General features: G+C 40.2%; 1 protein-coding gene across 1 annotated transcript in view; it reads right to left on the reverse strand.

The window, feature by feature from the left end:
• Window positions 1-5,405: 5,405 nt before the first annotated feature.
• The window catches only part of ZCCHC2 (zinc finger CCHC-type containing 2), a gene marked incomplete at its 5' end in the record, with an annotated part of 44,154 nt that continues 33,948 nt past the window's right edge, over window positions 5,406-15,611 (reverse strand). Inside the window, 5 exons of the mRNA XM_082479598.1 lie at window positions 5,406-7,405; window positions 8,410-9,918; window positions 10,610-10,738; window positions 13,308-13,402; window positions 14,329-14,393. Of these exons, the coding sequence (XP_082335724.1) occupies window positions 7,338-7,405; window positions 8,410-9,918; window positions 10,610-10,738; window positions 13,308-13,402; window positions 14,329-14,393 (1,866 nt within the window). The 3' untranslated portion in view covers window positions 5,406-7,337. The remainder of the gene's footprint in view (window positions 7,406-8,409; window positions 9,919-10,609; window positions 10,739-13,307; window positions 13,403-14,328; window positions 14,394-15,611) is intronic.

Consider the following 15,611-nt stretch of genomic DNA (forward strand, 5'->3'; position numbering starts at 1 on the left):
CTAATCTTCCAACTACTGAACATTTCCTGCTTCTGCCGTCTTTACCAGAAACGATGGGGCTGCCGGTGCAAAGGAAAACAGAGGTCCCCCAGGTGCCTGAAAAAAAAACAAACCTTCAGAAAATGGACATCAGCATCCTCTTCCCCTAAAATCCTGTGCCAGGATTTGGGCAGCAGTCCCCTTGTCCTTAGCCAGGAGGCAGAGTGCTGGCGGGGAGATAACTGCCCTCCTTCTGCAAACCTGCCAGGTCTGCGCGACGCGGGGGAGAAGGATGGCTGTCCTTCCGGTTGTCCCACCCGGGCATCGGCATTAGGAACCTGCTGGCAACAGAGGGCAATAAAAGCATTACAGTATTCTCAGTCAAGAAGAAAAATGAGGAAAGTGCTGTCATAAGTCTCCAGCAACTTGGCTAGGCAGCTCCGGCTTGGACAAAGCCACAGCCGCGTCACGTCTCAGGGTAGCTGCTCTCTCCAGCGGTGCTGGAGGCGCAACAGCCTTTGGGCAGCACGCTTTAATTGTAGAGTAGCCAAGCGCATTTGTTTTCCTGTCTAACTCTAAATTAACATCCCATTCTTTGCCTTCTCCACCTGAGAACTTGCTAGAAATAAGATATCCTTCCTTACAAAGGAAGAAAAATGCAGTGGTTTCACAGTGCAATGCTGAGTCCCAGCTCCCAGTTAGCTGCCTTTGCAATGGCAGGTTCTGGTACAGGCTCACACTGCAATAGTTACCCCCTTGCACAGGCTATTTCCTTTTTGGACTAGCAACTTGTCAATATTATTGTTTGGGAGTTTGCATACCATGGATTAAAGCATTTCAAATGGCCCTCCATCACGTGCACGGTTCTAGCATACATGTAAAAGAGGCTTTGAAAGGCTATCAGGGCAAAATCAAGATAAAAAAAAAAGACAAACGCATAAATTAAACATGGAAAACAAATCAAAGGGAGACAACACTCTAAAAGATGTGTTAGGTAGCTGACAATTCTGTGCAGCCACAGGAATTACAAACACCATAAGATTTTAAATGTATTATTATAGTCTGTTGAAAGTCCACATAAATCAGCCTTATGTAGGTTGCTGGAAGTGCCCATCTCTTCTGTTACGTCTGATGTGGTCAACTGTGCTGCGGTGAAATGCAGAATTCAGCTGGTTTTGTACCAAATGGATGCAATCACTTTGTGCAGTTCTTCATCCTGTGCAACCTGCTGTAGATGACCCTGCTCTGGCAGGGGGGTTGGACTAGATGATCTCCAGAGGTCCCTTCCAACCCTGACCATTCTGTGATTCCGTGATTCTTTGCTATGAAATGGATCTGAGCTGCAGCAAGAAATAGAGAGATGTGTGAAAACGGTCGCACCTCCAGCACACCCCAATACTTGTTCGTACTTTTTTGGCGTTGCTGTTGCTTTCCCCTCCCCTCCTTACGCTTTATTGATCTTTTCACTTGAGGTTTTTATTTCATCTGTTGACAGAGGCCAGAATTTCCTGGATTACACGCTCAGTTTGAAATACCTAGAAGTCCTCGTCAACATGCACCTCAGAGCCAACCTGGTCCTTAAGGAGCAATTAAAGTAAGTCCCATGGTGTTTTCACCCAAAAGTCTTGCCACTGCTAAGCCGTCTGCTCTTTTGCTGGCGCATGTGCATATCCTGTAAAAAATAAAAATAAAAAAAAGAGCAATTTGATAGCAACACAATTAATTGTATACGTTATATTGACCACTCTATCTAGACATGCCATCAGCTTCCCAACTTAGTTTCAGTCAAAACAAGAAAAAAAGATCTGAAGCTGTTGAAAATACCTTGGTTTAATTTTCAAACTACAAATGGTGTAAAATAAGACTATTATAATGTAAGGATAATATTTTATTCTGCAAATGATATTTTATTATGTAGACTTCTATTTTTTCTAAGGAGTCCCTGCCCAGTACTTTAAAACCAAAATTAAATGGCAAATAAGTTTTTGAAGCGGCAATCCCCATCTTTCATCAGTCACACCAATCAGCTTCGTAGGAGTTAATTCTTAACTTTGTATCAGTCATCAACATCCTCTGTCTCCGGAAAAAAACATACTTTAGAAGTCAATCAAAATGGCCATTTTAGATCAAAGAGGGGAGGTCTAAAATGAACGCACTAATGGTTAAGATACAGATATTCTATCCTTTTACCAAGTTCAGCAATTTTTTTTTCAGCATGTGCTTTTGTACATTGTTTTATTGACCCATTCAGACAACAGGGACCCTTTATGCTAGTCAGGAAGCATGTATCGGTATTAAAAATAATGGGTTTATTATGTTCCATCTCTTTGGAAACACGTTCCTGAGCATGAGACATTCCAGATAAATATCTGATCTGATGTTAAATACTGTATTGTGGACCTACAGACTAAATAGAGAGAGACAAATAAGAGAAATTATCCTGAAAGGTAACAAGACTCCCTCATGAATTATTCTGTTTTGAAAAAAAAAAAGAAAAAAAAAAAAAAGCAAAGCTGTATGGACTTCAGAAAGCTGTATGAATACAAATGTCTAGAACCATTTCTAATGCTCAGCGGTTCTTAAGACACAGCTTTCACATTTGGCTGCAATTCTCTGGGTCTTCACTATGAGACCGGGGCTATCTTAGGTCTAGGTAGTTAATACTTCAGATACACATTTAGCGTGCTTTTTTTTTTTTTTTGAGACAACAATTAGTATGCTCTTCACATGAGAAAATTATGTAAAAACGAGAAAACCCTACAGAAACTAACATCACAAAATCACAAGTCAAAGAAATCCCGAGTAAGCTTACTCTGATGGCACGGAGAAGCTAAAACCAAATTAAACTGAAGCATCTTACATGGTGCCTCAGAAGCGCCCATATATTCCACTGGCAGAGTTATGCTGCCACCTATTGTGAAGATGAACTTAAGAGACATTTCATTTCGCTAGGCCACACGTTTGCAAGAATTACCACTTGTCTTTCTCTTTTTCTTGTCTTTTTTTTTGTTTGTTGTTTTTTTATTAACAGTACTTTGTTCCTAAATATCTGCTACTGACCATTGCTGGAGACAGGATGCAGCCATAGGTGGTGGACTTTCAGCCTGGCCAAATACAGCTGTTCGTACATATTGGTCTCTCATCTACTCCAGCGTACAGTAACATACAGAACCCGACCATCTGCAGCTGCAGCTGTTAGCTCAGAGGCTGGATCAAACCTAGAACCCCGTTTCTCTCCCCTGATGAGCAGCCGAGGCACACAGCAGCCACGGGCAGAGAGGCAGCATGCTCTCCTGGCAGAAACGCTTCGAGATGTGCCTTTCCTTCCCACCTCGTTAGAGGGGCGCAGGACTGTAGGTTAGTACCTAGATCCCATCCGCGTAACTGAGACAGCACTTCAGCCCTCATATAACCTCAGGACTACGCCTGTAGGATACCCCTTCTTCCTCGCAAGCACAAGTGCAGTCCATGCACCCTTTATACATACTATGCTCGATTCTGGCAGCTGTAGTTACCAGCCCTGAGCAGGAAGCGCTATTGCCCAAAGCTACTTTTTTGTGGGCGCAGAATTTAGGCAACCTTATTTCAGGAGAGCACCTGCAGGAGGTCCAGGTCTCTGGAAGCAGCCGTGAGCAAAACTGAAACATATTACGATGGCACCTCCATCTCTCTACAACTAGAGTAGCTTGGCACTGGTTGAGTTTCGCAGTTATCAGTGTACCTTTCTACGCATTTTACTTTCCACCTACCCTGGCATGACACACATGCCTTCTCTTCCTTAACCTCTCTTCAGTAGCATCAGCTAAGTCAAGATCTAGGTGTTAGGCCATCACTGCCACCCTAAGGTGGCTTAGCTGGGAAAACGAGGCCATCTGTTCACTCATAAGCAGCGTGCATCATTGCACTCCCTTACACACTCATCTTTCCCATCCTGTCCATGCCTGCCTCATCATTCATTTTTTCTTCCAGCTTTAGCGACCAAACCGTTTGTACAAACAACAGGTTTCCAGCTGCAGCAGCACTGCAGCAGGCAATACAAAACAGGAGCAGCGCAGTACTCGGGAGTCAATCTCGGACAACCCAGACAGCTGCTCGGGCCAACCAGCTACTGGGATTTTCTCATTTCTCTTTAGGGCATTCAACTGTTTCCAAGCCACTTGGTGGGAGAGAGAACCTCTCTCCTGAACTGCAGTTGTAGTTGAACCCGATGGCCCAGATAGCAGTGGTGGAGCCAAAAAGGACAGCTAGGTATGACAGCTGATAGGTCTCTGGCAAAACAAGCATCAGAAGAATGAGGCATGTTATACTGTTTGCTGTGCCAGAGGATATGCATTTTAGAATTTTTAGATTGATAGATCTAACCAGGATCTATTAAAGTCAGGGTTGCCTGCAGCATGCAGGCAAACAACAGTATCAGCAACTCAGATGGCACAGTAAGTGGCTGATTTCATTTTCAGAGCAATACGATAATTCACACATTCCTTGGACAGATGCCTGCACTCCCTTGTGTCCAGGGATGGGACACAAGGCACTTGCAGAAATGGAAGCTGTACGATGATGTTTGCATGACACCTGGGCTCAACACCCCCCCACCCCACCCTCTGCAAATTACTATGGGAGTTGCCTGAAGAAAGAAGGTTGGGTTTATTGACAACTCTGAGCATTCTCATCAGGTTCACTGGTTTCTTAGGAAGTAGGTTGTTCTGGGGAGTAAGCTGGGATAAGGATTTAAGTCTGAGCCTCAGACTCTCTAGATAAGCTGCTGCTAAGCAGTGAGAATTAGAAGCACTGTCTATACAGTAAAGTGAGGTGACAGAGTAATTGGTACCCTTCTCAGTACTACCCGAGCACATTCAGGTACTACATTCCCATCAGACACTTCAGCTGTAATTGCACGTTCCTAAGCTTCCTCCCTACTCCCGGCAACTCCTGTTGTCCTTCCATCTATTTTAGCAGACGGAAGAAAGATCTCACTTTCCAGTTACTACATGACCAGCACACACATTATTTGCACTGCGGTCAAAAAAAGAGAAGAAAAAAAAAAAAAAAAAAAAAAAAAAGCATGTTTAAACTGGGTTTTAGCCCAAATCCAGGAGCCATCAGAATATAAAACAGGCTTAAATGTTCTGAAACAGCTTAGGTCAAAGTCCTGGGTCTATCACACAAGGTCATCCTCTTTCTCCCAAGATATCTATCTATCTTAAAGAAGTTTAAATCAAGAGACAAGTATTCCTGACTTCAGATACAAGACTGACCTTACCTTAAGTCAAACACACTCAGCTTTGTCTTAAAAGTGACAGATTACAACCAAAATGGTAGTTTGCCAAAACGTACCGCAACCCCATCCCTACACCCAGGGGCAGAGCATCACGCTTATTTCGCTATTCTCAGTGATAAAGGACAGTACTTGCACACCGGTTCTTTTTTTTCTTTTTTTTATTGCTGTTAATTCAAGGAAAAAGGTTGCATAAAATCCAATCTCTTCTAGAAATATAAGTGACCTTTCCAGTACATTTCAAATATCAAAGTATATGGTAAACATACAAATAAAGAGAAGGTAACATACCTCCTATTTACAGTACAGTATTTTAAATCATAAAATAAGTTCCATAAAGTACAACTGGCAGGTAATTCACAATACAAGTCCATTGGTGGTTTAACACCCTCACTTCAACTCAAACGCAGGTCATTCATTTCAAGTGGTCCAAAAATACCCAGATCAAATAAAAATTTTAATCAAAATAATTTTCATTTACTACTTAAACTTTTTTTTTTTTAAATTAAAGCTTTCATCTACCTCCCTCCCCATTCCCCCCCTCCAAGAAAAAAGTTTCAAAATGTACACTGGTGCTATAAATATAAATGCTACCTATGAAGAAATGTAGTAATCAAGCTTTTTTTTTCTTCAAGTTTTTTGTTTGTTTAGCAATTTATTAGACGGCTGAACCAAAGATTGATTTTATTTCATCCCTCTACCGGACACCAGGTCTGATTTTAAGAAAAAACATTTCTGCCATGAACTGTGAGGAATGCCAAACCTTATGGATATACAGTGGTAGTTGTTCATCGGTGTTGAATGCAGCAGTCAAAAAATACACTCATCTTCCAGATAACCTCAGTGCACTTTAGGAAATCAAATATTACCTGGAAGCAATTTAGTACATATATTGGCTTTTAAAAATAAAATAAAAAATACAGCAGCATTAAACTTACTTACTCATGATACTGACATGATTAATACCATCTTAACACTCATTTCAGTCTTTCACATTATACCGTAATTACGCATAGTGGTAAATTGTTATAAAATAGTGACTTTGCTATTTGGTAGACAGGTTCTAATACTAATACCTGACTATTTTGTAGAAAACCATAGCTTTTGTTCAGTTTGAAATAAAACATTTACATTCTAAGTACAATGCAACACTGTAATAGTTCAGGAAAAAAATATTCAATCAAGTAATGTTCATTCTGTGTTGACACAATGTAGAATAGCTTTAAAAAAGGAAAAAATGCTGTCAACTTTCATTACAAATGCAAACACACTGAGTACAACATTCATACCATTTTTTCACCTTTGTTGCTGAACATACAGGCTAAAAAGCTACAATGGAAGAAAAATCTCTCAGTTTAAGCTCGTTCATTTTTCTAAATCTGGTCCAGTCCACACAGTTTCAGCCCCTTCCTGCTCTATGTAGTTTCATTTATTTGGGACTCAAGAGCTGTGTATATGTATTATTATCAGATATAGTACACATACAGTATTGTGTGTTCCTTTGGACTCTCCTAACAGGACATTTGAACATCTCCCCTCAATTCATGAGCATTAATTTGGAGTACGGGCAGGGTCTGTATGAACTGCTAAACACTCATGCAAGTCCAACGAATCCACGTGGACAAACAGGGAAAGAAAATAAACCAGCAGCATAAGGAGAACAGGGAGGGAGGGAAGAAGATTGTGGTGGGGAACATGACCAAGTTTCTTCTTTCACCATATGGCTGCTCCACCAGTGATGTCAGAGGTCAGAGGACTTTTTTTTTTAAAAAAAAAAAAAAATGCAGTAAACATTGCACATGTCTCAAGTCTTCAGTGCAAAAGCATGGTTCGAATGCTCTTTTTGATTGTTTGGCTGTGTGTTTGAATTACATGCATTACGCAAGCCTTTTGTAGAACCAGGAGGAGACCAGGGACTCAGCTTTCTTCTTTTGAATGGAACAGAGGTGCAAAAGCAATGAAAAATTCCAAAAGAATATAGAACCGGGAATGTCCCAAAACACAAGACCAACCCCCCCCCCTCCCACACACACCTTCCCCCAATTCCCCAAGCTTCAGTTTAAGTAGGCAATGTTTACTTGTTTCAGTCTGCAGAATCCAAGGTATCATTGGAAGGGGGAGGGGGAGGTGCGTATCTCAGTCTGTAAGTGCCTAAAACAGGAAAAAGAACTACTAAGTCACTGCTCACAATTAAAATGGATTACAAAACCACTACAAGGTATCAAAATGGACATGCTCTTCAAAAGGCACTATCATCCTCCAGTCCTTTTAAAGTAGATCCTAAGATTTTATACTATTTTCTTTCATCTGCTTGCTAAAACTGTAGGCCTAAAAAAGATATAGATCGTAGATATAGGACTTAACCTTTACTGGAAAGATGCAAAGACAAGATGACCCCCATAAAGGTTTGTCTTTTCTGTTCCAGTCTGACCAAACAAGTAAAGTCAGAATGGGCACAGGCCAAGAATCAAAAGTAGTTCATGCTCTACACAAACACTGCATTTCCCCCATTCTTCTGGATGGGGAGAGGAACAGCATATAAGACTGAAGCCATTCCTTTGATTTTTAGTTCCAATTGGCTTCTGCCTTTTTGCTGCAACTTGTCTGAAAAGTTAAAGCATGTTTCATTTATGTATTGCGTGATGGGACACAGAAGGATGATTGACTGTGGAAAGGTAAGCTTTAAAAAAGTTAAACTACCAAATGGCCAGTCTGTTGGGTTTTTTTAAATTCTCACAAGTTTTAAGAATCCAAGTTCATATCATAGACAGTAATTGAAGCCTTTCATTTTTTGCCAATTATTCTCTCCACAAAAACACTGAGCAGGAATGGAAAAATTGCAACAACATGCAAGTCTCAACATAATGCCAAAAACAAACCAGCGAAAAAAGAATGACAATTTAGGACTGATATAGCTCCGAATCATTCCCATTTTCAACTTCACGCTGTGAACCCCGTTCCCTTGCACTGTTCTACAAAATTTTCAGGCAGAGATAAGATACTTTGCAGTTTTAGAGCAGGTCACTAGTGCACAACCATTTACACAAAACATACACACGCACAACCTTTCTGCAAGACCAGAAACAGCACATTCAGAAAGGTAAAGAGAAACTGCTAAACTCAAAAGCAAGTCCTCTGGGAGTTATCATGATTACCTTGTTGACTGGCCTCCATGGATGACTGCTTACAGTCCTGCGCATAGTGTCCACTTACACCACAATTGTAACATGAAACGTTCCCATTCTTCTTGGGTCCCGACCCATTTGTGTTGGCAACTACGTTAGGTGCTGGATATACAGGATAAAACCTCCCAAATCCTGCCATCTGCTGCATACCATAGTTGGCTTGGCTCCCCATCACTGGGTCATGCATAAGCCCATTTGCATATGGAGACTGAGGCAGGAAGAAAGGAAGTTGTGTTCCATTGCTTTGATGTGCTTGATTGAGGTAGCTGCCATTGCAAAGGGATGGCAGAGTGAAGAAAGATGGAACTCTGTAGACTTGTCCATGAAGTGGGTTATGATAAAAATAGCTATTAATCTGAAGGCTTCCATTGGTCCCACAGCTACACCTACGTCCGCAAGAACCACAAGGACCAGATCCCAACTGCTGTGGAGGTAACATTGTCCCGTTAGTGTTATTATTTCCAACAGCGTTTATGTAAGATGTGCTGTCACTCTGTGCAGTGCTGTGTGTTAAAGCAGGGCTTGGGCTAGGGGCAGGGCCTGGCGTATGTGTAGGTATTGCAGGAGGAACAGTGGACTGGACCTGACCAACACCTAAACCAGCTGACTGAGGTGGTGAGGAAGTTGCTACAGTGTTTAGCACATTTGTATTCTGGTTGGGCAACACACTGGTAGCATGAGGACTGCCTGGCAAAGCGTATGAAGCTGGTGGAGGTGGCGGTGCTGCTGTGGAGAGACCAGCTGCTGGAAGAACTACCTTTAGATTGGTAGGCTGAGGGATTGCTCCTGGGTTTCCCTCAATGTGAGGCACCATTTGATTCAGTCCTACCACCTGGGATGCAGGTTTTGTGATGGGATCTGTAGTAGGAACTGGGGATCCTGGGAAACTACCTGGATTGTGGACTGGGATAAAGGCAGTATTTGGTGATCCAATACTTAAGCTTCCTGTCGGCTGCTGCGGTCCATTAACTGTGCAACTTTCCGATGATCCCTGTGGAGAGGGCATTTTCAATCTATGTATTGCCAAATGCAAAGCAGGGCTACCAGGCTGGACAGAATGTGGAAGGAAAGTGGATGGGACTGGCAAAGGGGAAGCCATCAGCTCAAGGCGTTTCTCAGGTTCGCCAGAGGTCACTGGGCCCATTCCACCAGGAGGTGAATTTGCAGACTCTCTCACTGGCGAGACAGCAACAGGTGTGGTAACAAGCATTCCCATCGTTTTACCATCTGCAGATATGGGTGGTGGGACAACTGCTTCAGGCTTTTGGGCAGCGCTGTGCATCACACAGTGTAAGGCAGGCATGAAGGAAATATGTTGAAACTTTGCATTCAATGGATCTTCTGAAAGGCTTCCATTTTCATTGTTCACTGAAGAGATCTGAGCAGATGATTTGTTCATATTTGATGAACTGACAGCACTGTAGCCTGTAAACCTGGTTGTATTTTGATTCCCAGAGTCCTCAGAGTTGCTGTCTGTATCTGTGGAGACAAAAGCATTTGTCAGTCAGAAGAATGAATCTGAACAATACAGAGTCATACCCTGGACTCATTTACCCATATAAAACTTCCTAAGTTTGATGATGCAAATGATAGTTATGTCTTCCTGAATCAGAATAACTTTTGAGATTATTTTCGTTCATCCAAATCAAGCTAGGCCAACCTCTATAGCTTGCCTGTATCAAACTGCCCGACTAGCTACTGTGTCTTTGACTTGTGTGTATCTGCAAATGCGAAGAGTAGAACACAGACCAAGTTAGGAATTTGCATCTACCTAGAAAGACATTGGCACAGCTTACTCAAATGTGGAAGGAGCGGCTAGTTAAACTGCCAATACAAAAAGAAGGACCTCTCAGACATGCCATACATATTTCAATATAAAACCAGTCCTTTTCATGCCAAAGTTTTTCCCATTACTGTACTGCTGAAATTTCTCAAGACAGCTATGCCACAGTGGTCAGAAAACTACTGCATGTATGTAGTAATCTAAAACTCCATGGCCTTTAAACAGTCCTGCTACTTGCTAGAAGCCTTCAAACCATCCAGTCACAAAACCCACAAAGCAAAATGTGTTCTGGGGCTAGTTCAGAAATAAAAGCAGCTAATAAAACTGAGAAACTAATTGAAATTAATAGGAACACAGACGTTCATGCACACTCTCCATAAATACAACCTCTGTCTTTTTCTTCTTCACTATCAAAGCTTTCCCTCCCATCATGTCGTGGACTAGAAGGAGAACTGTAACTTTCAGATGATGTTTCTCCACATGTATCATGACCAGATCCAGCGTCCAAATTCAGATCTAAAAATAAAAATTGGCATTTTTATTTTTAATCTCAGTATATGGAAGTGAGGTTATTTTGGTTTGCTCACATCTCACACTAGTTCAGATTTTTGTTTGTTCCTACTTAAATTGCTTGTCCTCTGTATTCCTAACATTCCCACTCCCAGCAGTCAGGACTGGTCCCCAAATTCATGATGACTGATCCTTGGTGTTAAAGGTGGTGACACTGAGAAGTCATATTTATCCAAAGTAGTGAAAAGAATAGTCTTCCTTAATAAATTTTGTGATGCCTATACCAAATTGTACTACAATAATAATTCCCTCTGAATGGTAGCGATCAAACGTTCCATTCAAAGAGATGCAATACTCCTTGGTCATACCAGCAAAGGAAGAAAGCTAACTCAGCGGGCAACATCCAAATAATACAACTGTTTACACTTAGCTCTTCTGGAACAGGTTTTAAGCAAACTTTTTCTTTAAACAGGTTTTTCTGGTAAAGAGGTGAACTAAGAAAGTGCAAAATTGTTTTCTAATCAATTCCGAATGGGATCATGGGAAACTTAATTGCTGGAAACCAGCTTTCAGGGTGGGTTTAGATCATATTAGTGAATTCAGGTAGGTAGCTAGTATGCTCTGGCTTTCAGGTTCAGCTTCAGAGATGAAGGATCGAGACAGGAGAGTCCAAAGGATGCACCCTCTCTCAAAACATATGCCAGGCACTAGCTTCAAGGAAACACCAAGCCCAAATACCTTAGTTGGCAGAATTCCAGGACAAAAATTAGATCACTTATTTATTTTATTAATTCTAATAAATTATTACTTTATTAATTTATTATTGTTATCCCAACCTGTTATACTGGCAATGTCATCAAAAAGCTGCCTTAATGCTTCAAATTTTGAAATAATTTCCTGGATTAAACCTGTAATTGGTAAAATTATTTTAACAAGTGTTTTGAATACCTATTATAACCCTGGAGTAGCAGTGTCAACCTCACATCACTGAAAGCAAGTGTCTAAATTGCTAGTGACAAAGTATCAAGTCTTCAAATTTACAAGTGTAACTAACTGTTGACTCAGAAAAGCTAAAAATAGGCAGGAAAAAATGGAAGAAAACATAATGCAGTTAAGAGTTACTTACTCAAATTAGAGCATTTCAAACCAAACCTAGATATATAAAGCTAGTCAGAGATTCAAACATGAATTTTTTTCTTTAGACTGTCTCTCCGATAGGGTATCTCAAAAGACCTTTTGAAGTTTGTACACAAACGCACAGGTAGAAAGCTCATGTCTGAGCAGGACTTAATTGCTTCCAGCTTCTGTGGGTTGCAATTTGTCCTCGAAGTGGCCTTAACCAGCCAACAGTATCAGACAGGCAGTTTCACATCTGTGGAGTAGTGGGTAGTGAGCCGGCAAAACTCTTAAGGCAAAGCACTTGGCACTACGTCACACAATTGAACCACCTCTTAAAAGTTATCATCAGTTCATAAAATATCAGTGCGTTTTGCCTGACGGCAAGAACAGTAATTAATCACAAGTGTATACGGCAAAGCTGTCCTGTAGAGTATGTTTTCTGCCTGTACAGCCCTTAGCCATAACTTTCTAAAATTGTCCTGGTTTTGCTAAGTTTGCGAACCGTGAATTCTTAAAGCTTTAGTCAAATATTGTTTGTAGAAGGTAACAAAAACAGGAATGGGATCCACCTGGAACTCACAACAGTGAGAAGCGGTGAGAAGAAAGAATGAAAGCTCAATCAAGACTGTACCCCAAGTGGAAGCAAGACAAGGCACTTTGTAAGAGTCCTTTCAACACTTATCCCAATTAGATGGTGGAGAAAAAGGCAAATTCTTTGTCAACTTTCTGTCATGAGAACCAAGTATACAAGAGGCAAGGTCGCAACTGATATTATGAGCTTAGAAAACATCAAGATGGCAAAGTCAATGGGTAATGTAGCCCTTCAGAAATCTGTAATAAAGCTCGGTGATTCAATTTACTAAAGGAACACAAATATCATTTTGTCTTATGACTGACTGATGTACATAAATCCTGGCCTAGAGACTAGATTTTGATGGATTAACCAAAGTTGAAAACCCTGTTAGGACAGCATACACAGTTCTGTGTTGTAGCTCAGTAGTCACTACAGTTCACCAATGGTTCGCACCAGAGGGTTTTTATGGAGATTCCTCATGGGTCATTCCACAACTGCTGAAGAAACTAGTGAGCTGCAAACAGAACATTAATGACGAAATGCTGGACCTCCACACACTCAGACTGCTAAATTTCATATAGAAGTAGCCCAACATCAACTGTTTCTGCAACTACTACTCCACATACGGCAACTTGTGGAGACTTTACTAGGATTTTTCCAGTTATGCATGAAGAGAGACGTTCCCTAAGCCAAATGTTTACAGAAGACCAAGTCTAGCATGTTCAATACTGCAAGTCAAATCACAGACTACACAGCCAACATGCTGACTTGTACCAAACCAGATTTCAGACTTGTGATTTCCCCTTTACAGCAGAACAATGAATAAATCAGAAAAGCTGGAAATTCTGTTTCTTACAAACAGCATGGGAAAAAACACCTTACCTTTTGCTGTACCTGTACGGATGTGCTGTGATGCTGCAACTCTAACTCCATTAGTCCTATTATTCAACCGGCAGTCAGTTTTCTTTGCTTTCTCCCTGTATAAATATTTTTCATGGTTTTTTTTCCAAATGCATGGGCCCAAATAACCAACCATGAATGAACATATAATGCCACAGTAAAAAAAGGCAGTGACTCCAGGCCAGAAATGTGTATTTAATAGATATAACAACAAATGTAGATAATAAACAAATAGGTAAAGGCTGCTAGTGCAATATACCAGGAATTAAACTGCAAGCAGTGTTACTTAACATTATGAATAAAGATCTAAAAAAGAAAACACACAAAAATAGAACTGCTGCATCTGATTCTAAAGTTGTCTTTGAAAGCTGATGCATGTAATGCAGCCATACACCAGACTAGTATAAAAGCAGATGGCTACAGAGTAACAAAATGACAGAAAGTCAAATTGGAAGTAGGCAGAGTATTAGATAAGGGTGGAAGTGTTTTCACTTCCTCGCAGTGCAGGATTGTGTAGCCCACAGAAAGTTCTGAAGCCCTCTGATGTGCAAATTATCTTCAATAAAACATTTCAGCAAGTTACCACCCACTGCGTAATGTTAAAGGTCGCTGTCAATCCTTATTTGATTTTCAGTGTTTTCTGGACAGCTTTACACCTTTTAACTTCTAAATAAAGTTAAAATATAATAAATAATAAAGTGAAAAAAGGCAATTCAGTAACGGTTAAGAACCTACTTCTGCTCCTTCATCTTTTTGCTAAATGACAACTGACATTTTGAGAAATGAACACATTCAATTACATTCTATTTTTCAAGTTACTTCTTTTCAGAAGGATTATAAGGATTTTATTTTTTTGGACTGGCGTCACACTATGCCAGATCTTGTTCCACAATAGCAAAAAAAAAAAAAAAAAAAAAAAGCATCGAATTGATTGTAGACTCTCTTTATCAGAGTGAATGCATTACACTTTCTTTCTGGATTACTGGTTACATTGGAAACCTACTTTTCTAGCTGTGGCTTTCCTTTCTTCTTGCTTACTGTAGACAGACTTCGTTTTTCTGTTGTATGCTAGACAGAAAATACAAAGATGCCAGTCAAACAACAGAATTTGTATCACAAAACCCAACAAAAAAAATCCTTCTAGACTGATCAGTCCATGATCCCAAGACTAGTGCGCTCACAAGTGCTATAACCATACAAATAACTACTTGTATGGTGCATCCAGGCCTTTAGAATAATGTGCGTTATCTTGCATTTATGCTATTATCAGCAAAATACTCAGCAAATTACTATTTGCAAATATTCCGAAGATATCAATCAAATTATTGTTTACATGCTGCCATTCCTCTTGGGGATAAAAACAAATGTGTTTCATCACATACCCACTAAAAGGCTAATCACAAGACTTAAGAGACTACAGAATTTATTTAAGTGGAATTATTTGATGGTTGAGGGGTGGGAAGTACATGTAGCAAGTTATTTTTACGTAGTGACAAAGCATGTACCCAGCCTTGAACTGGAGTTTACTGCTAAACTAAACTCTGGAATACAACCTAGAAGCGCAGAAGAAAAGACATAGCATCTGCGTAGTTCTTTATGTATACTATTACTAGCTGCTAGTAATACCTCATTTTTGGCAATGAATTAAAATTTATGGAAATTCAGCAATAATCTCTGTCCAAATATGCTGTATTTGGACATCCTTTAAATAGGAAGTTGCTTTTCCTCTGCTTTAGCATATTAATTTTTTTCTTGCCTCAAGCTTGCAATATTTCAAGCTTTGATGCTGTCTACCATTTAATCTTTAGTAATGAATTTAGATTTGTTTCTCTGCTTCGTGAAATAAGGAAACCGTTTTTGTTTGGCTTGCTTGCCCCACATAATAATCAATAGCCAAATTCTGCATGTAGAATAAGAGTAATATTAAGCAATACTCACATTCAAGGTTTTTCAGATGTAAGCAGTGAGCAGCCTTCCTTCCCCCAATTTCAGTGGATAATTTTATTTATAAATAATTATTCTTCTCAACTATACTCACACCAAAATTGACCACTGAAGAGAAACAAATCTCACAAGGAGTGTATACGCACCTAACTATTAACTTTCTTCAACAAAGATTAATACTTAAGTTACTCAGACAATGTAGGTAAGAGAGAAAGAGTATGTTTTAACCTTTTGTTCCTACTGTTGCATTAATATGGTTTAGTTATTAATACAGCTTTTAGTTTGTTCCTTGCAATAATATAGAAATTCCCCAGGTGTTCTGAAATGCTCTCTGGTGACAAT

This window comes from Vanellus vanellus, assembly GCF_965231255.1.
Source record: "Vanellus vanellus genome assembly, chromosome: 2".
Lineage (NCBI taxonomy): Eukaryota > Metazoa > Chordata > Aves > Charadriiformes > Charadriidae > Vanellus > Vanellus vanellus.